This window comes from Hibiscus syriacus, unplaced genomic scaffold (assembly GCF_006381635.1).
Source record: "Hibiscus syriacus cultivar Baekdansim isolate YM2019G1 unplaced genomic scaffold, ASM638163v2 tig00112740_pilon, whole genome shotgun sequence".
Taxonomy (NCBI): domain Eukaryota; kingdom Viridiplantae; phylum Streptophyta; class Magnoliopsida; order Malvales; family Malvaceae; genus Hibiscus; species Hibiscus syriacus.
Genome location: NW_024063393.1, coordinates 88,846 through 108,857, shown reverse-complemented (window position 1 = coordinate 108,857; position 20,012 = coordinate 88,846). Strand labels below are relative to the sequence as shown.

General features: G+C 34.6%; 5 protein-coding genes across 6 annotated transcripts; 2 read left to right on the top strand and 3 right to left on the bottom strand.

Moving 5' to 3' along the window:
* The first annotated feature begins 2,376 nt into the window (after window positions 1–2,376).
* Window positions 2,377–5,714, top strand: LOC120183217 (O-fucosyltransferase 16-like). The gene is made up of 3 exons (XM_039187954.1): window positions 2,377–2,490; window positions 4,879–5,210; window positions 5,300–5,714. The coding sequence occupies exons 1-3, from the start codon at window positions 2,377–2,379 to the stop codon at window positions 5,712–5,714; spliced, it is 861 nt and encodes a 286-aa protein (XP_039043885.1).
* Window positions 5,715–7,125: 1,411 nt separating this feature from the next.
* Window positions 7,126–8,991, bottom strand: LOC120183215 (expansin-like A1). The gene is made up of 3 exons (XM_039187953.1): window positions 8,829–8,991; window positions 7,398–7,568; window positions 7,126–7,317 (listed from the first exon to the last, which is right to left on the bottom strand). Exons 1-3 carry the CDS (start codon window positions 8,895–8,897, stop codon window positions 7,126–7,128), a joined length of 432 nt encoding a protein of 143 aa, XP_039043884.1. The 5' UTR covers window positions 8,898–8,991.
* An 810-nt stretch (window positions 8,992–9,801) lies between these two features.
* On the bottom strand, window positions 9,802–10,329 carry LOC120183214. Its single transcript, XM_039187952.1, has one exon. The coding sequence runs from the start codon at window positions 10,327–10,329 to the stop codon at window positions 9,802–9,804; it is 528 nt and encodes a 175-aa protein (XP_039043883.1).
* Window positions 10,330–12,471: 2,142 nt separating this feature from the next.
* LOC120183212 (probable polyamine transporter At1g31830) lies at window positions 12,472–13,208 on the top strand. Its single transcript, XM_039187950.1, has one exon. The coding sequence runs from the start codon at window positions 12,515–12,517 to the stop codon at window positions 13,187–13,189; it is 675 nt and encodes a 224-aa protein (XP_039043881.1). The 5' UTR covers window positions 12,472–12,514; the 3' UTR covers window positions 13,190–13,208.
* A 163-nt stretch (window positions 13,209–13,371) lies between these two features.
* On the bottom strand, window positions 13,372–16,574 carry LOC120183211 (probable protein phosphatase 2C 46). Of its 2 annotated transcripts, none has more exons than XM_039187949.1 (5): window positions 16,328–16,574; window positions 15,491–15,985; window positions 14,880–15,247; window positions 14,075–14,311; window positions 13,372–13,962 (listed from the first exon to the last, which is right to left on the bottom strand). In XM_039187949.1, exons 2-5 carry the CDS (start codon window positions 15,807–15,809, stop codon window positions 13,693–13,695), a joined length of 1,194 nt encoding a protein of 397 aa, XP_039043880.1. In that variant the 5' UTR covers window positions 15,810–15,985; window positions 16,328–16,574; the 3' UTR covers window positions 13,372–13,692. The 2 variants fall into 2 exon arrangements, with proteins under 2 accessions (XP_039043880.1, XP_039043879.1); XM_039187948.1 differs by having other exon boundaries at window positions 15,491–15,941.
* Between the last annotated feature and the right edge of the window lie 3,438 nt (window positions 16,575–20,012).

Below are 20,012 nucleotides of genomic sequence, written 5' to 3'. Positions count from 1 at the left end.
TTTTATTATTATTAAATTGTTTTAGGACCTAAATTTAGCTTCAACGTTTAATTTGATACTTAATTTTTTTAATCTAATTAGATACTTGAATTTGATTTCATGTTCAAATTGGTACATAAAAACTTATTGGTTAAAATTAATTAAAATATTAAGTATTACGAATCAAATTTAAGTACTAATTAGACTTTGAAACTAAAACTAGATACTAAATTAAATCTTGAAACTAAAATCAAATACTAAATTAAACCACTAAAGAATGACGAGTCAACCAACATAATTTAATTTCAGGCTATCGGACTATTGACGACGGAGATTGGAGGATGAAGAAATCAAAGAGTACATCGTCTATTTAGGGAGATTGAAGTGTTTCCTGTGAAACGGAGGTTGAAATTGCTTTAAAGGATCGAAAAGGTACAGGTTGAAAATTTTGGGCTTAATAGGCCAACGAATACGAAGACTGAAAACTATAGATGCAACGGCCAACAAGCTCGTCCGTTAAGTTTTTAACGGTGGGGTACTAAAATGAAACAAAAACTAAACGTTAGGTATATTTTTTTATAAAAAAAATTAGATACTAAAACGGACCAAAACTAATAATTCAAGTACTAAATGTGTAATTTACCCTAAATTTTATCGTAATTTTCTTTATACTAAACCAAACTAGATTAGAGAATTCACCTAACCAATATTTTAGACAAGCTTTAGGTGCTTGACAACAATTTCATGCATCAAAGTAGGCAACTAGCTACCTATCTTAATTATCACCTACTTAACATAAGACTTTATAGGAAACTTCATAACCAGGGTGTGTTTAATTGGGGGAATGTGAGATTTTCGTGGGAATTGAATTCACATTCCCTCGTTTAGTTGGTCGGGAATGTCATTCCCGGTAATCTTACATTACCAATAGTGGATTTTTTGGGGTATATTATCGGGCATGTCATTACCTCTCTTTCCTTAGGTATTGTTGGATTACCGACGTTTTGGACTAAAATGCCCTTAAAATTATTTTTTCCAAAAATATCCTTATTTTGTCATTGAATAATAAAAATTTTACGAAGGTTAAATTATAAATTTATCCTTAAACTATTTTAGATTTATAAAAAAAAAATCTATAATTAAAATTTTATATGAAGTTCAAGGGTTAAAATAAAATTTTACCCTTTCATTAAACTTTTTTATATTTCAATTTTTTTAAAAAATTATATAAATTTTATGAATTTATTTTTTTTAAAGAAAATATATAAATATTTTCCAACTTGTTAAAAGAACAAATATATAATAAGGACAATTTGGTAAAATATACATTCCAATAATCTTTTATTCCTTTAATCAAACATGGTAATCTTACATTCCTGCTAAACCAACCAAATACAAAATACAACATTCCTAGTAATCCTATTCCCTGGTAATCTTTTATTCCCATTGGTAATCTTACATTCCGTGAACCAAACGCACCCTTAAGTTAGCAATAACAATATTTTGTTTATTAATTTTACGTTTTTTTAATTTAAATAAAAAAATTAATATATATTGTTAAATAAAAACTTATATTATAATACATATTTTTCATTTATTTTATTTAGGTTTGAGTAGAGTTTATATCAGATATACTTAAAATTTATTTTACTCTATAAAATAAAGGGTAAACTACACCAGTAGTCACTAATGTTTGAGAAATATTTTGTTTTTCCATTGAAATTTCAAAAGTAACAAATCGATCAATAATTTATTTTTACCCCTAAACTACTGCTAAAACATCAAAATGGAGTCTATTGTTGGAGTTATTTCTGCTCTTCAAAAATTTATGAAATCTCTGGACTCCAACTAAATGTGGCTAAATCAGAAATTTTTGCAGCAGGAATTTCTCCAAGGAACCTTGAACTCATCAAAATATCCACTGGTTTCAAGATAGGCCTTCTACCAGTGAGATATCTAGGGGTTCCGCTTGTTCCTAAAAAACTCACTATTAAGGACTGCTTCCCTCTTATCGATAAAATCAAATCCAGAATCCACCAGTGGTCTGGGAGGCACTTAAGCTATGCTGGAAGGTTAGAACTCATAAAAACTGTTTTACAGAACATTGCAAACTTCTGGTGTCGCCAATTCCTGCTTCCTCAATCTGTTATTAACATAATAAACCAACTTTGCTCAAGATATCTATGGAGAGGCTCTGATACTTCAGCCTCTGGAGCTAGAGTAAGTTGGAGTAATTTATGCAAACCTAAATCTGAAGGAGGGCTAGGCTTAAAAGATTTAAAATCCTGGAATAAGGTTTGCATGATTTTGTTAATTCACAATCTTCTTGCTGGTCAAGGTTCTTTGTGGATTGCTTGGACTTATATTTACGCTATCAAAAATAATGATTTAAGCCAAATGCCTTCTAGTGCATCCTCAATCTACATCTTTAAAAAACTTTTGAAACTGAAAAATGATGCCATCCCCATTCTTAATGCTGGAATCACGACTGCTAAAGGGATTTGGGAAGAAGTAAGACACAAACATGATAAAGTCTCTTGGCAAACACTTATTTGGTTTCCCCTTCACATCCCTAAACTTAGTGTTATTACTTGGTTGGTGATCCTTGATAGACTTCCAACTAGGGAAAGACTTTTACGTATGGGGCTCACTAATGCTGGTTATTGTATTTTATGTAATGATGCTCTTGAAACGAGAAATCATTTATTTGTTGATTGCATTGTGGTCACTTCTCTTTGGAATGGTATTTTGAACCTGTCTCATCTGTCCGTTCCTCAAATGTGTTGGGAAGTCAAGCTTGCGTGGGCTTCATCAACTTGGAAAGATAAGTCTCTCTTAACCTCTATTATGAAGATAGCATAGTGTGCTTTCATCTACAAAGTTTGGGAGGAGAGAAACCGTCGAATATTTCAAGGAAAATTTCGAACTGTTGAAGACTTGCTTGGTTCTATTAAAGAGATAGTAGGACTTCAACATATGAATATAGATTTCAATAGGCTTGATAATGTTAATATGCTTCTTTGTAACAATTGGAATATAGCCTAAGCATTTTTGTTGTATAGTGGTATTTGACCTTCTTTGAGACTTTGTATTTTCTACTGGATAAATAAAAAATCTTACTTATCCAAAAAAACATCAAAATGGTCATTGAACCAATAATTTATATCTAATTTTTATTTTTTCCGAACACCCCACCACCACCATTATATTCGAACTACATTCCTTACGAAACAGAAAACACACTTAAACAATTAGGAGTAGTTTACTTGGTATTTATTTCAACTACACTTAAATAAAACATCGATATTTAGACAATAAGTTGCCTTTTCTTTTGTTGCTAAAAAAGAGTGAACCATTATGTTATTTTTTCTATTTCATTATATATTTAGACAACTAGTAACTCACGAACCAGAAATCAAATGTTGAAGAGAGAATAGAGCACATTGGTAAGTACTTTACTCCAACTCAACACTGTAAGATAAGAACAAGAACACTGAGTTTTGAAGATTGGTATTGTAGCTTGAGATAATTTTAAACTATTAGGTTTTGTTGAAGTGTGGTTGAAACAAATACTAAGGAAAGTGCTCCTGATTGTTTAAGTGTCATTTTCGTTTGTAAGAAACGTGGTTCAAATATAGTGAAGGTAATGGGGTGTTTGGGAAAAAAATGGAAATTTTAAAACTTTTTTGGGTAAATTAGATATAAAATCATTGTTCAATGACTTATTTGATATTTTAGTAATAGTTTTGGGGTAAAATAAAATATTAAACTTTTTGTTAACGTTGTCACATCATCAATTTAGCAGAGTTGACGATGGAGTGACCATTTTGTTACTAATCGATAATATTAGTTATCATTTTGTTACAAATCGATATCGCTGGTGACCGATTTGTTATTTTTAAAACTTTATTGAAGAAAATAAAAATTTACTCAAGAATTAGTGATGTTGTAATTTACCCTAAAATAAATTTGAAAATATTACAATCATTTTTAAACAAATATTCAAAATATTATTTAAAATATTTTAAAAAAAGTATTTAAATAAATATAAATAAATGTTTTCAAATTTGTTAATACTTTGTCAAATAATTGAAATTTTAAAATATTCTAAAATATTAAAAATTATAAAAATTTAAATTTAAAAATTTAAATTATTTTTACTAGATATAATTTTCTTTTTGTTCATATTACTCTATTGTCTTTCCTCAAATATGTTTCAATAAAATTAATCTTGTATCAGAGTCCCACGGTGGGAAATTCATAATGGTCGGAGGTCTTTCACGGAAGTTGCTCTCAACTTAGCGTTGGGGCAGCCTACTACCCTACCTTCCCGTAACCCATTACATATGGGAATATGGTCAGCTAATTTTTTTTGTATCAGAGTAATTATCTCTCATAAGATTATTTGAGTTTGCAATAAATGTATGTTCATGAATTTTAGTTTAGATCTCAAAATTTAATTTAGGGTGATTACAAATAGTAATGTATGTTCTAAAGACTTTCAATTATTTGATAATGAACGCTTAAATACCTACAATCGTTGATATTCAAACTAGGGATGGGCACAGGGCGGGTTTGGGTCAACCCGAAAAATATACACCTTTACACGACCCGAAGGCGATCCGACTTTTTGGGATAAAATCCAAACCCGACCCGGAATAATATAATTATTAAAAATATTATTTTTATTCAATAAAAATAGGAATTTAATTGAAAAAAATAATATATAGAAGGGTATTATTGTAATTATCCTCAAATATATAAGGTAAAATTATATTTTGTGAGTCTGGTCGGGTCGAGTATTTTTTACCCTAAACCCAAACAAAACCAACCCGAACATAATCCCTAAATATATCTTGAATGAGCATTAAAATATGTTTATTCCGGTATGAACTGCAGGTGACCAACCCCGAAAAGGTACGAAGGCAAGGAAAATGCCCGTTGACGCCGGAGGAAGTCGGTCTAATGCTGAGGGCATTGGGGTTTGGAAGTGATGTTCACATTTATGTGGCATCAGGTGAGGTACATGGAGGAGAAGAGTCATTGGCACCACTCAAAGCACTCTTCCCTAATTTTCATTCGAAACACACCTTTGCCACCAACGAGGAGTTGGCACAATTTTCTTCTTTTTCCGGTCGGATGGCCGCACTGGATTATATCGTCTGCGATGAAAGTGACATCTTCGTCACGAACAATAATGGAAACATGGCTAGAATGTTAGCCGGTCGGGGGTACACAACTGTGAACTTCGGATGCAGTTCTATAAACGAATCACATTGACAACATATCATCAAACTCTTTTTTTTTTTTCCTAATGCAGGAGATACTTTGGACACAAACCAACAATTCGACCCAATGCTAAGAAGCTGCACAAATTGTTCATGGACCGAAACAACACGACACGGGAAGAGTTTTCGTCTAATGTTCGAACTTATCAGATCGGCTTCACGGGAAATCGGGACGAAGCGATGCCCGGGAAGGACGAGTTTCATGAAAATCCAGATTGCTGCTTATGTCAGACTGAAGGAGTTGAAACAATTCGGAATCAAACTTCTGTGGATCATGAAAAGAAGAACAGGATGGATGCTCTTCAAATGAGTTATGAATATGATCCAGATTGGCTCGATGTTGATTATTTAGATAGCATTGGCGTGTACAAGGACCTGCCTTATAGGGAAAGCAGTATGTTAACCAAACAAGAACAAGCCGAACTTGAAGTGTTCAGTATAGACTAAATATTATTGAATTATTTCGGATTAGAATCATTTTAGGTTCGGGTTTTAGGCGAATCATTTCGGATTAGAATCATTTCGGGTTCGGGTTTTAGGTGAGATTGATTGATTGATTTTGCCCTGCAAATGTAATTGTGTATATGAGAAGGCCGGGGCAACGGCAATAGTTGATTGAGGTTTGGATATCAAGTTTCTATAAATGATTAGTTGACAGATTATTAGCCACCAAGTAGTAGAAGCTTACTGTTCTTATATCATTATTATTAGGGTAAACTATCAGTTTTGATCTATTTAGTACCTAAACTTTCAATTTTTTTAAAATCATACCTAACATTTAGTATCTAAACTATCAGTTTTTATCCGTTTTAGTATCTAAACTTTCAAAAAGAAATTAAAATTTAAAGTTAAGTTTTTAACGGGTACTAAAATAAAACACAACCTAAACTTTAGGTATGGTTTTGAAAAAATTGAAAGTTTAGGTACTAAAATAGACTAAAATTGATAGCTTAGGTGCTAAAAGCATAATTTACCCTTATTATTATTATTATTATTTGATTAGATTCGGAAATGTTAAATAAGTATTCGGTCATTTTAAAAGGTTTGATATTTATTTTGACAACATTAAAAAATGTTAAATTTTTATTTCATCATTTTGATTGATCATATATGTAATCAATTATCAATCATTAAAAAAATTATTTAAAAAAAATAAGAAATTAACTTAAATTAATATTTTAATTTTTTGAATTTTAGTTGAATTAAGATTATCAATTTAAACAACTCAATTAAATCAAATAGCAAAATGATGTCTTGAATATTAAATTTTGTTGAATACTCCTATCTAATGTTCTTTATCATAGACCACACAATAATTTTGGGGTTTTTAGAGTAAAATCATTTAATATTATAATTTATTGGTACAATTTATGTAGGATGAGTATTCGGTCGAGTCGAGTAAAAAAATTTGAATTGATTAAGTTGACGAGTCTTGTTTTATAACTAAAAATTTATTTGAGGTATTTTGAGTCGAGTCGAGTTGTTTGATTTTCTGTTTAAATTTAATTGTACTATTTATAATATTATGATACTAACTGATGCTAATTTAAAGCTGAAAGACTTGACTCGAACTTTAAAATCAATCAGCTACTTACTAAAAAAATAGTTATTCAAGTCATATCTTAAAACCTAGGGTGAACTATGCATTTAATACCTAAACTATCACTTTCGATCCATTTTAGTACCTAAACTTTTAATTTTTTCAAAATAATATCTAACGTTTAGTTTTTGTTTCATTGTAGTACTCGTCGTTAAAAACGTAACGCGTTTAATACGTAAACTATTAGTTTTGGTATGTTTTAGTACCTAAATTTTTAATTTTTTTTCAAAACTTAACGTTAAAATCATGTAATTTGATTCAAGTTTGCTTAAAAACACATAACACACCACAATATTTCGAGTTCGGGTTAACCTGAGCTACATCGATGGCTACGATCTTCGTCTGGCCTCCCTGGTATAGCAATTTAATCGCCAAGTAATTCGGCTTTTCACTCGATTCTTCGACTCTAACAGCTAAGTTCTGGTTTCTATATCCACAAGGTATCATGTTTCACAAAGATAATACGAAAGTCACTTACCGTCAATAAAATTTATTAGAGTTTGACATGAATTCGATCTAACTAGGCTAACCTTTACGTCGATCGTCTCGAGTTTCGAAATGTGTTGCCCCATGCCATGGTTAGCCATGGCCATGAAAGCTTTGTTGCCAAGAACAAAATCTGTTTCGTTAGTGTGATTGATATCAGTTAATGTCACCCTTGTCCCTTTACAGCTACATAAAGTTGAATTCTTGCACCTTACCTGCAACAAATATGTTCAAAACTGAAACTCCAACACTCAAAGAGAAGGGATTTAAAAAATAGCAATACACAATCACAATAGTGGTCAGGGATAACGACACCATCCGAAATTGTATCTTAAAAAATAGCGATGTGAAGTAGCTTCACACCAATAATAATCAATAGCGACTGTAGCTTAACGGGTAATGGTTAATAATGGTCATATCGGGTCGTTATTCCGGCTATTGTGATTAAAAAAATTCAACATCTTGTTTGGCAATTCAAACTAGGATAAACTACACAAATGGTCCTTAGACTACAGAGTACTATTTGATTGAGTCATCTAACTATTAAAAGTTACGAGATGGTCCCTTGATTATAAGGCATTGCTTTGTTGAGTCCCCCAATTATTAAAAGTTACAAAATGGTCACCTGATTATTCATATTTTCCAAACAGGTAACGTCTAGCTCAAAATGTGATCAATTTTTTAACAAAAAAGGATGAGTTTGGAATATATGAATAGCAGGGTGGCCATTTTGTAACTTTTAATAGTTGATGGACTCAACAAAGCAAAGTCCTATAGTCGAGGGACCATTTTATAACTTTTAATAGTTGAGGGACTCAGTAAAACAATGCCCTATAGTCGAGGGACTATTTGTCTTTACTCTTCAAACTGTTATATTTTATAGATAAAAAGGCATCAGAGGTCCCTATACTTTTGAAAAAAACAAATGTGACAATTGTATTATTTTTTTCTCTCAATGTTGCCCTTGGCCTGACCAATGCTATTTGTCGTTTGGTCGTTACGGTGCTGACGTGGCGGTCCTTGGTACTGACGTGACAGTCCATCTTCCATGTTTGAGTTACCAATTTAGTCTATCTACCATGTTATCAATCACTGTAGACTGTCACATCAACACCATGGATCGTCACGTCATCAATGTGAACTGTCACGTCAGCACTGTAATGGTAACGATGAAAAACGTTGATCAAAGGGCTACATTAAACTTATTTTCTAAGTTGGAGGGTCACATTAAGTGAAAAAATCATACGACATTATTATTTTTTAAATACATAGAACTCTATTATCTTTTTTACCTATTTTATATCTAATTGTGCACATCTAAAAATATTCACCTAATAAAAATTCACCTAATGACCGTAATATATAACATATATTATATCCGTAATCGAATAAATGTAACACAACCGAAAACGCGATAATTGCTATTTAAATTTCTTCAAGTAAAACACGTTTTTTTCACAATAGGGTATAGAAACCTGAAAGCAGGCACCGCAACCAGCTCCATCTTTGTAAAGAGAAGAGCCACCGCTTAAGCCAACTGCCATGGAACCATATCCACAAGCACCAGCTGCAACATCAAAGCCAAAAACACCAAAAACAAAAAGTTACCCACCAAATTTCTCACTGAAATAGGATCTGGGTATTAATCATATCAACAGAATAAGCAAAAAAAAAAACCAGGAAAATGCAGGTGTTTACATGAAAGTGCAGTCTCTTTGTTGAAAGAAGCTGCCTTGGATTGGTGCAGGCAGCGATCACAAGCAAAGGCAGACGAAAGAAAAATGAATAAAAAACAAAGCAAGAGCGCCATTTGTGTCAACACAATCAGTTTTGAGTTTATTTATTGGTATGAACAATGGCTGCTATGCATGGAGAGAGACAAAGAAGAAGACAAAAGTAATGGATTTTGTCACCCACACTTTTTGTGCTTAACATAATACTATTACTATTATAAATTTAGATTATTGATGTGTTTGATGTGGCGAAGTCACAGCTTGGTCATAGCATGTACGTACCCACTTAAAATTTGAATTTTTTTAATTATTTATTTATTTTATTGATGATATCAACTTTGAAATTTATGTACCTACCTGAAATTTGTATTTTCTTTCATTAGTTACTTATTCTTTGATAATGCATATTTATGTTTTAGTATTGATGATGGTAACATTTAAGTTGTGACGGTTATAGATAGTTCGTCCTTTCTGATTTAAATGAAGAATTAAAACTAATGATTTATGGTGATGTTGTAGGCCGTTCTTAGACGTCGTTTGACTTTTTGAAGATGAAGATAAAGATCTAGATCCCTCCAATCTTGGTTGGAGGGTTTTATAGCGATTTTTGGTGCTAGTGGTCATAACGACTACACGTAGGCTGATCAATTAAATGGATAAAATCATCTGATGATGGAATCAATCTTGAAAGATCACATAATAATCATGTTAAAATTCATATAGAGATAAAATGATTGCTTGAAAAGTAAGACATTCGAAATTTATGATTGACAAAGAGAGGCCCTACTCCCCTTGGAGGCCTCCTCTTGCTCAGCGTTGCACTCACCCTCTCGAATTCGTTGGTTGTTGAAGCTCGTCCCCCGCAGGTTACGTGCTTCGAGTGCATCGACTTCGACACCAAAGACCAGTTGGTCGATTTTGGTTCCGGCATTGATGCAGTCATGTAGGAAAAAACTGATTCCAACACTGAGAAAGTAACTCCTTCTACATCTCTTAACATGCTACATGTAGTCTCAACATCATTGTGAGCAACACATTTGCTGATCTTTAAATCTTTCAAAGACTTGTTTATCAACTTGTTGGCTTTCTTCCTTGATGCTAAGTATGATTTAACTTCATTCGCGAACCCGGAATCGTCGCCTCTTCTTCTTCGAAAAACCGACTGAAGTTGTTGGGTATCATCCTTGGCCTGCAACACAGCATCCTTGTAAACCACAAACATCCAAGAGCCTGAGAGATCCATTCAACAATTCATGGTCACTGGAGTTTTGGACTAAGGAATTTTGTGTGCTAGGCAATTGAAGCCAACCATCAACCAATTCATACAGATCTCTAAGGCCATTTAATTATCCGGTAATCGATGACGAACAAGTGGCGGCTTCATTGGATTTCATCATGCATAAATGTTGTTCTTCTTAGAGGCTTTAGAGTCGAAAAATTGCGTCTGCAGAGTGTTGATTGTGGATGCATTGTCAATAAATTAACAAAATTCTAAATATTGTAGGCGGTCTAATTATTTAACCGAATACAATATCAATTTTTTTATTTTGAAAACTGTGACAATTGTTATAGTGATTTGGAACTTTTCACGTGGACATAACGAGTTTCAATAAAATATATTTTTTATTGAAATATGTCACTCTGATATCGCAAAATCTAATAAAAATTTATATTTTATTTGAACTCATCACTTTGACGTGATGAGTTTAAATAAAAAAAATATTTTTTGCGTAAACTAGTCATGTGAGTGTGACGAGTTTATCCTACATTTAGTGGTGCTCAAATTCAGGTACCCTGGTCCTCAGATATTTGATTTGTCGACCTGTGTCCTGGACCTTATGTTGTCGGATACTCGAATTTTGCGGGTACTTGTAATTCGGGTAATCGGGTACCAGATTTTTTATTTAAATTATTAATTTTAAAAAAACATACACAAATTTAATTGTTCGAATTTCATACTCCAACATCTAAATTGAAATTTTAAAAGTGTTTTTTTCTTGGGAGTTTTTTTTTTAATTTAGTAGTTAAATTAATATATAAAATTATTAATAATTAAATATGTAATATTATTATATATATAAAAAATAAATGTAACTAGGTACTCGGAAGTAATTTAATTTTGTGACCCGGGTCTGACCCGAGAAATATCGGGCGGGTACCGACCGAGAACTTGAAATTTTTTAAATAAAATTACCTAAATTTTTTGATCAGATCAGAGGGTCGGGTTGTTAGAGTCGGATATTTTTAAACACCCCTACCTACGTAAATTCCAAAATAGTTTTAGAGATAAATGGGCTAATTTATATCTATATATATATATATATATATATATTTATGACCTAGTGGGCAATAAAGAACCTGGTTTTATTGCGTTTCTTATAATCTGCTCATGCAATCTTAACTTCTTGGAAATAACAGATCACTTTGTGATTTCTCTGGAAACAGAGATTATTCCATGGCAGAAGAATGTTTCATCGATTTGTGGAAAAACAAATCGTAAGGGGAATCCTACGTTTGATCAGATATTCAAATCCCAGAATCGCTTTTCCTTTTTCCTTGTGATCTGATTTCAAGCTTTCATTTTTTACCTCGAAAAAACTAGTCTTCCTGCGATGTTTTGTTCCTCGTACGGATCAGAAAACGACACTTTCAAATAGACGACGACACGTGATCAGCTGAGCTTTTTGTCACGTTTTCTCCCTTGCTGACACGTCCCCTGCCGCTTTGGTTTAAAGTCTTATCAACTTCGAATGCAATTGCAGTCATTTCTTTCACATGGTTAGTTTCATTGCCTAGAGCCTTTTGATCTCATAATTCTGGGTTTTTTCTGGGTTGTTTTTGTGTTCTAAAGGTACCCTTTTCTTGGTTCTTCTAGCTTCAAAGGGCTTACCCTTTTTGATTTCGTAATTCCGGGGATTTTTCTGGGTTGCTTTGTGTTCTAAAGGTACCTTTTTGATCCCATAATTCTGGGATTTTCTGGGTTCTTTTTAATTCTTTGATTTCAGTGATTATTACTTGTTTTGTTTTCAATTGTGTATGATGTTCTTTTTTCATGCTATCATTGTCCTGTGTGGTTATTAGATTTGAATGTTGTTTTTGCAGAAACAGAGAAATATAATGCCAAGGCAAACCCCGGCTGAGATGGTGGATCCAAGCAGCGCCGCCGCCGCCGATGTCGAATTGGGGGAACGTTCTTGCCCCATGCAATATAAGTACCAAAAGGTATCTGTCATACCTCTTGTTTTCCTAATCTTCTATGAGGTCTCAGGTGGGCCTTTTGGCATTGAGGATAGTGTTCAAGCAGCCGGTCCCCTTTTAGCCCTCGGTTTTTTGCTAGTTCCGTTCGCATGGAGCGTGCAGGAGGATTGGTAGTACTCTGGCCGGCGAGGTGGAGAATCTGAGCAGAACTCTTCCGAAATAGCTGTTTTATGCTCTTTTGTTGGTCATTTTCGGGTACTTTTTCCCTCTTCTGGTCGGTACGGGGGCGGGGGGTTCCACTCGATCGTGAGCTTTGGACCGATGGATATTTCTCTGACATTGGTAAAATGCTTGGAGGTGTCTGGCTGCGAACATGGATTCAAGCGGCGGCGGCTCTATCCAACATGGGGATGTTTCTCGCCGATATGAGCAGCGATTCGTTCCAGCTCAAAGGAATGGCGACTCGAGGGATGCTTCCCGAGCTTTTCGCAAAGAGGTCTCCTTATGGAACCCCTTTGGTTGGAATCTTGTTCTCCGCTTCCGGTGTTATACTACTCTCATGGATGAGCTTCCAGGAGATCGTGGCGGCAGAGAACTTCTTGTATTGTTTCGGAATGATCATGGAATTCATAGCATTCGTGAAGCTGAGGATAGACCATCCGGCGGAATCAAGGCCGTACAAGATCCCCCTTGGCACGGTCGGATCGATTATAATGTGCATCCAGCCGACACTGCTGATTCTCGTCGTCTTAGCATTTGCATCTTTCAAAGTCATGGTGATCAGCATGGTAGCAATTATGATCGGGTTTGTTCTTGAGCCATGTTTAAGGTACTCGGACAGAAAGAGATGGTTCAAATACTCCATAATTGCCGACCACCATGAGTATCATTCTGCCTATCAATGATTTAATAAAAAGAACATGATATCATGTAACCACAATTCACTTGTTCGATTTTCCTTTCCATCTTTATAAATGTTCGCTCGATTTCGATGTCGAATATATTCGAGACTCGAATACTCGAGTCGAATTTATAGCTCAGCGCCAGATAGTAGTACTTACAAGTGTAATACCTATTGCAAATGTGGTCAAAGGAACATGTTCCGCTACAAACATACATTATAACAAGAACAAAGTTTGCTTCCGGCATCGTTGGCCATTCACCGGAACGGAACCATCCGCCATTTTCGGATTCCGTAAGATTTAACAATGTCAAGTGCACCAAGAAAGAAAAGGAGACGATTATTAAATAAAGACTTGGGAAACTATCACAGGTGATTATCATATTTGTACTCTTTAGTTCTAAGTTTTCCGGCACAGAAGCTAGATGCAGTTACATTGTACCTTAAAAGAGTTGAAGGCTCGGTTCATGTATCGGTTCAGAAACTACTCGGTATTCGTATAAATGATCAGGTCGTGCCGGATTCCGTCGGCGTGGTACAAGGAGCTAGTGTATTAGTAGGCAAGTTAATTCCGCCCCCTCTAACAGATACGTTTGGACCCTTTACGAAGCTAGCCCTGCTGACAAGGTTCGAGTCAAGGAACACCACGATTACCGTGATGTCATCGTGGAAATGCCGACGGACACCCCGGTCAATCTTCTTCAAGTCGGAATACCGCATTTCTCTCTTTTTCGCGGCTTCGTGTAGAGCAGTCCTTACCAGCCTCCTTGCAATTCCCTGCATGAAAAACCCAGTTAATATTTCTCAGCTCTTAAGATACCATTTCATCTGTTGAACAACTATCACTTCGCATGCATGGGAGAATAAATGAATGAAGGCTTAAACATACACTTCGAGAATGCTTTCGAACTATATCGACAGCTTCTTGATTGCTCAGGTGCTCCCAGAGCCCATCCGACGCAAATATCAGGAACTTATCATATGGCAATAGCTTGTGCACTGATATCGACGGGTCGGCGCTCAGTATCGGCATTTTAAAAGGCTCACGGAGGCGAAATTTAGGATATAAAGGCTCCCTGTTGAACTCAGCCCTTTTCAAATATACATCGCCGATTGATCGTGAAATCTGAAAGATCGATCATTCTATTAAGTAAACATCCTCGAAAAGAGGCAACAAAGCAAAGCAGGGAAATCAATAGCAAGGAAATTTTACAGAATCGACCATGGCAGCAGTAGAGTCTCTTAATATAAGAACTCCATAAAACAAACTGTACTTCTAGGTGCACGAAGTTTTTCGAGAAGTATTCGTAAAGACTGTTTTCCGGAGCCATTACGAAGCAGAAATCGAAATGTACACTTTATTCTCTCCGCAAAATCCGAAAAAAATGCAAAACTCTAAAAGACAAGGCAACAAAAACTGAGCACATTAGGATATGCATGCACCTGCATAGAGATGAAAGGTTATACAGCTATCATGTTTCCATAACAAAGCCTGAAAGTCCGAAACTAGCCAGCTCCGGGATCACCACCGAGCATATTAGTGCTTAACTAGCCTTTGTCTTGGAATTCAGCATAAATCGAACTACGGCTAAACCAAACTCCCCGATTATTCATAAACGGCGAGCTCTATAGTGCTCAACTTGAACATGAACTGGTTCAAGCTATCAAATTTATTTGCATAGTGAAAAACTTACCTGTATAATACCTTTTACACGCCATACATTGTGCTTCAAAACAACAATTTGTGGGTCGTCAGGGTGCAACGACTGCAGCTCCTGTCTTACAGACTCTATGCACACATTATGCTCCTCAGACAGCTGACTGGCTAGATACTCTCCCGTTTCCCTCACAGCTCTCCCCAAAACGGCACGCGAATCACCAAGGTTGGCAACGTAAAGGTTGCCGCCACAGATAACACCAACCAGGCAGCACGATCCAACAGCTGCAATTTGTGGGCTCGTAGGCCATTGTTTGGCAACGAGAGACGTAAAACCCTCTTCTGTTGCTTGATATGCTTTTCTTATCACGTCAACCGACATTGTCTGATGCTCGGAAGCGAACCCTGAAACATAACAAACATATCGGAATAACAAACATCACTGATACAAAAGTGGATGAGAAAAATAAGTGTCAAAGACAGATACCAAGGATCTAAAACAACAAATCAATACTGGAAAACAAAAACAACAAAGTGAGACTCGGAAACTTATTACAAGTTCACCGCACTAATTCCGTTCAATCCGATAATTCTACCAAACAAGTTGCTATACTTCCCTGATCAGAAAGTCAAGAAAAGGCGTCTTACGCTTGAGATGTTGAAAGAGATGATCATTGATGTGGCGCGAAGTCTCAGGTCCCCCATGCCCATCGTATACGCCAACAAAAGTACCATACGGTCCTGACTCGTGTGAGCACAAACAACCAGACTCAAGCTGGCTCTGGTCTTCGATCAAACTGTTGGCCTGCACCACCGCCATGGAGAACTCGCCGTTAATATGCTGTCCGATATCCTTGTACCACAAGAGCCCATCTTGATGGCCTGCGACATCTGCGCTTTCGTGAACATAACGATCCGACCTCGGCCAAAAACAGGCCTTCAAAAGGTTAATCAACCCTGATAACATCCCTCATCTCATCCACAAAACCTCCAAATAAGCCTAATCTAAACGACCACCGAAAATAACAATAACCAAACCCGAATTAAACCGAACAGCGACCCGAATCCGCCTCTGCTTCCTCAACACAATAATGGAACACTAGAGCAACATCAACAACAAAGAACACCAGGAGGTAAGCAACACTGCAATGTGAAATGAATAGCTTAAAAAAAGCAACTAAATTACCAGCATCAATCAAGAAGAACCATACAGTTTGATAACTAATCTAGCAGATCAGTCAATGACTTTAACAGCACGACATGCTGAAAAAAAATCAACAATAAAAAAAGCAAAGGGTTTTGTTTTTCAAACAAAGTAGTTGGTCAGCCATTAGAATATCCAGAAGGTCTCATGTTTCACATTGAGAACTTTAAAAAAAACAAAACCCAGTTCAAAAATATCACTTTTAAACACATTAATTATCATAATTCCACACTAAATATTGAAAACAGAACTAAATTATATATTAAACAAAAAAAAGGTACCTTTTGGTATGAAAAGAAGGATCTGGGAATAAGAAAGGGGGGAACTTCATTTCAACTGTTAAAATTGGAATTTGCAGATCTAGGGATGAATCAAACCAGAGTTATAGAAGAAGGGAAAGTTTGGGTTTTGGTTGGTTTTTCAACTACTGATCAAGGCAATGAAATGGATGAATTTTTTTTTTTTTGGTACACAGAGAAAAGAGAAGATTTTGGTTTAGCCCCCAACAACTTATATTATATAAATAAACCTCACTTTTCTAGCTGTCTCTCTTGTTTCTCCCTCTAATTCTCAGCGGACAATGACCCATGAAAGACCAACAATGGAGAGCTTGAAGCCAGCTAAGCAAAGGTCCAGTTTTGGGATCCACTCCCCCATGGCAATAAAGAGAGAGAGAAACAAGACCCCCAAAAAAAACCCAAAACGAAGAAGCTTCATATGCTAAAATTTTAAGGGTATATTACACATTTAGTACTTAAACAATCAGTTTTGATCCATTTTAGTACCTAAACTTTCAATTTTTTCAAAACTTAACGTTAAATTTTAAAAGGGATACTAAAATGAAACAAAAAATAAATTTTTTAACGATGATGTATTAAAATGAAACAAAAACTAAACTATATGTATGGTTTTTGAAGAAATTGAAAATGTTGGTACTAAAACAGACCAAAACTAACAGTTTAGGTACTATATACATAATTTACTCAAATTTAAAATTGATAAGTATGGAAAACAAAATTTAGACAGAAACTTCTCGAGGTGTGAAATTTAAAATGGATAAATATAAACTTGTGTATTTTGAAATTTCTTAAAGTATGAACGTATCTCAATACTTCTCGATCCATCCCTATGAACATATCTCAGTATTTCTCGATCCATCCCTTTTATAGGAGCGAGTGGTTAATTTTGTGGCTATGGAGAGAACGTTGCTCATGTTATGGAGGCCGACAAAGGGAGCTATTAATAGGTCGACGGATGATGAGAATTTATTTCGATTCAAAAATTTTAAAAAGTAGAAGTTTTTGCAAAGGGTGATAATGGGAACGACGATGAAGAAGACTAAATCAATATGTACACGATCCTAGCGTTATCAATCTGATTAGTTAGTGAGAGAATCTTTTCAAATTTGGGGACAGTGAGTTCGACGATGTTGATGCATCCGACTGGTGAGAAAGAACATAGATCAGGTGATTCATGCATCAATAGTTGTAGAAGACGATGATGAAAAATATGGAAAGACTCGTGTAGAGGGTTTGGCTTGAGTTTTGTAGCCTGGATTAGTGGTTAAGCTCTTCATCTCTCAATATTAGACTATCATCACACACGTAGGGACGAAAGCTAGATTTTACGTTAAGAGACGAATTTATATAATTTTATGAGTATGCATATGATCCTAGAGTTATCAATCCGGTTAATTAGTGAGATAATTTCTTCGAATTTTAGAACAATGAGTTCCGCGATGTCGATGCATTTGACTAGAGAGAAAAAATATGACTCATGTGATTCCTGCATCGACAATCATAGAAAACGTCGATGAAAAACATGGAAAGATTCGTGTAGATGTTTATTTATATAATTTTAAAGATAAAAATAAATTATTAATAAAAATATAGAAAAATATATATATATAAAACATACGAAAAGTTTGAGTTCAAGGATGTGTCATAAAGAACAACAACAACAATAAAATCCTATTCACATATGCAATGGGGTAAGTGGAGGTAGGGTAGTAGGTTGTCCCCAACGCCAGGTTGAGAGCAGCTTCCGTGAAAGACTATTGATTTTGAAAACGATAAACTATAAAGTTTATGATAAAAAGAGTTATAGTCACATGTCCTCAAAGTATGATTGTCATTTTAAATTGGTTCTTAACTTTTAAATGCTCTAATTTCATCCCTAAATCATGTCTATCATTTTAAATTAGTCCTCAAACTTTTGAATATTTTAATTTCAGCCCCAAATTATGACACTCATTCCAAATTGGTCCCTAAACTTTTTTAACATTCCAATTTCATCCCAAACTATACGCACATATCAATCACATCTTTTGTTAATAAAATCGTTAGGCCAAGTCATATTATTATATGTTTGGATAAAAAAAAACATTAGGTTAGACTATGGTTGAAATTAGTTACATGTTTGGATGGAGTTGGAATATTCAAAAGTTTGGGACCATTTTAGAAAGAGGGACATAGTTTAGTGATGAAATTAGAATTTTTGAAAATTTAAGGACTAATTTAAAATAAGAATCATAATTTAGGGATGAAATTAGAATATTTAAAAATTTAAAGACTAATTTAAAATGGGAGTCTTTGAGGAAATATGACGCGATTAACTCTAATAAAAAAAGAAACCAATGTGCAAGCAACGGTGCAATGTTTGGCCTCCAAATGATGCAAAACATTGGGTACATTTTATAAGGTCACTTTATTTTCTCTCTTTATATATATTTTTATATAGAGAGGGGTTAGGATTAGGGATGGGCATGGGTCAGGTTTTTGGTCTACCCGATCTGACCCGAGAATAAAAAATCCTCCACTGAGATCAGACCCGACCCGACCAAAATAAAATTTCACCTGACCCGAACCCGACCCAATATATAACTTAAAAACTCGACCCGAAATAATAAAAAATATTATTTTTATTCAATAAAAACAGTGACTTAATTGAAAAATATATATATAGGATATTATTTTAATTATTCCTAAATATATAAGGTAAAATTATATATTTTTTAAGTCGGGCATTTTTCACCCTAAACCCGAACTAAACCCGACCCGAACCCGAATTTAAAAAAACTCTGATCCGATCAGGTCGGGTCGGAACCCGTCGGGTTCGGTTCCCATGCCCATCCCTAGTTAGGATCCACTAACATTATGTAAAATTCTTTTAGTTTTACATCTTTTGAGGATCATTGGATCGAGAAAAATCAAATGACAATATTAACTCATTGTTTTTTTTAGTGAATATCTTCTCGTTTTCTATTGTTATATATATAGTGACGGAGCCACATACGCGCCCATCCTGAAATTCAAATTTTCTTCGTTTAGTTCTTAATCTTTATTAATGGTGCCCGCCTTGAAATTTTATGTGTCCATCTCATTCAAAAAATTTGTGTTGCTAGCCTACGTGTGTCCACTCTAAAATATTTCTAGATACGTCACTGATAATACAGTGGGTTGATGTTATGCATGCATGCATCCATCCATATTTTACATTAGTATAGTGTGAAGTTCACGTAAAATATTCAGATTTATGTTTCATCTATGATGGTATAATGATATAGACACATTCATTAATATTCATCGCACCGTACAACTTCTTTTCCATTTCCAATATTCATCCCAATTCGAATAACAAAAGATTGTCCTTTTCATTCTCATTTAATGTGATTTATTAGCTTTTCTTTGCAAGCTTCTCCCAATTATTAGTTTCTGTTTGTTAAATTATTTAAAGCTTTGTTGATCATTCATTTCGAATAATTTACTTACCAAGCTCATATAGACCAAGGCATATAAGATACACATAAAGGGGATATATACATATTCAAAATGTACAAGGTTGTGTTTTAATTAGAATATTTTTTAGGGTAAAGTACATAAGTGGTCCCCTGATTATATAGCATATTATTTTATTAAGTCCCTCGAATATTAAAAGTTACAAAATGGTCTTCTGACTATAGGGAGT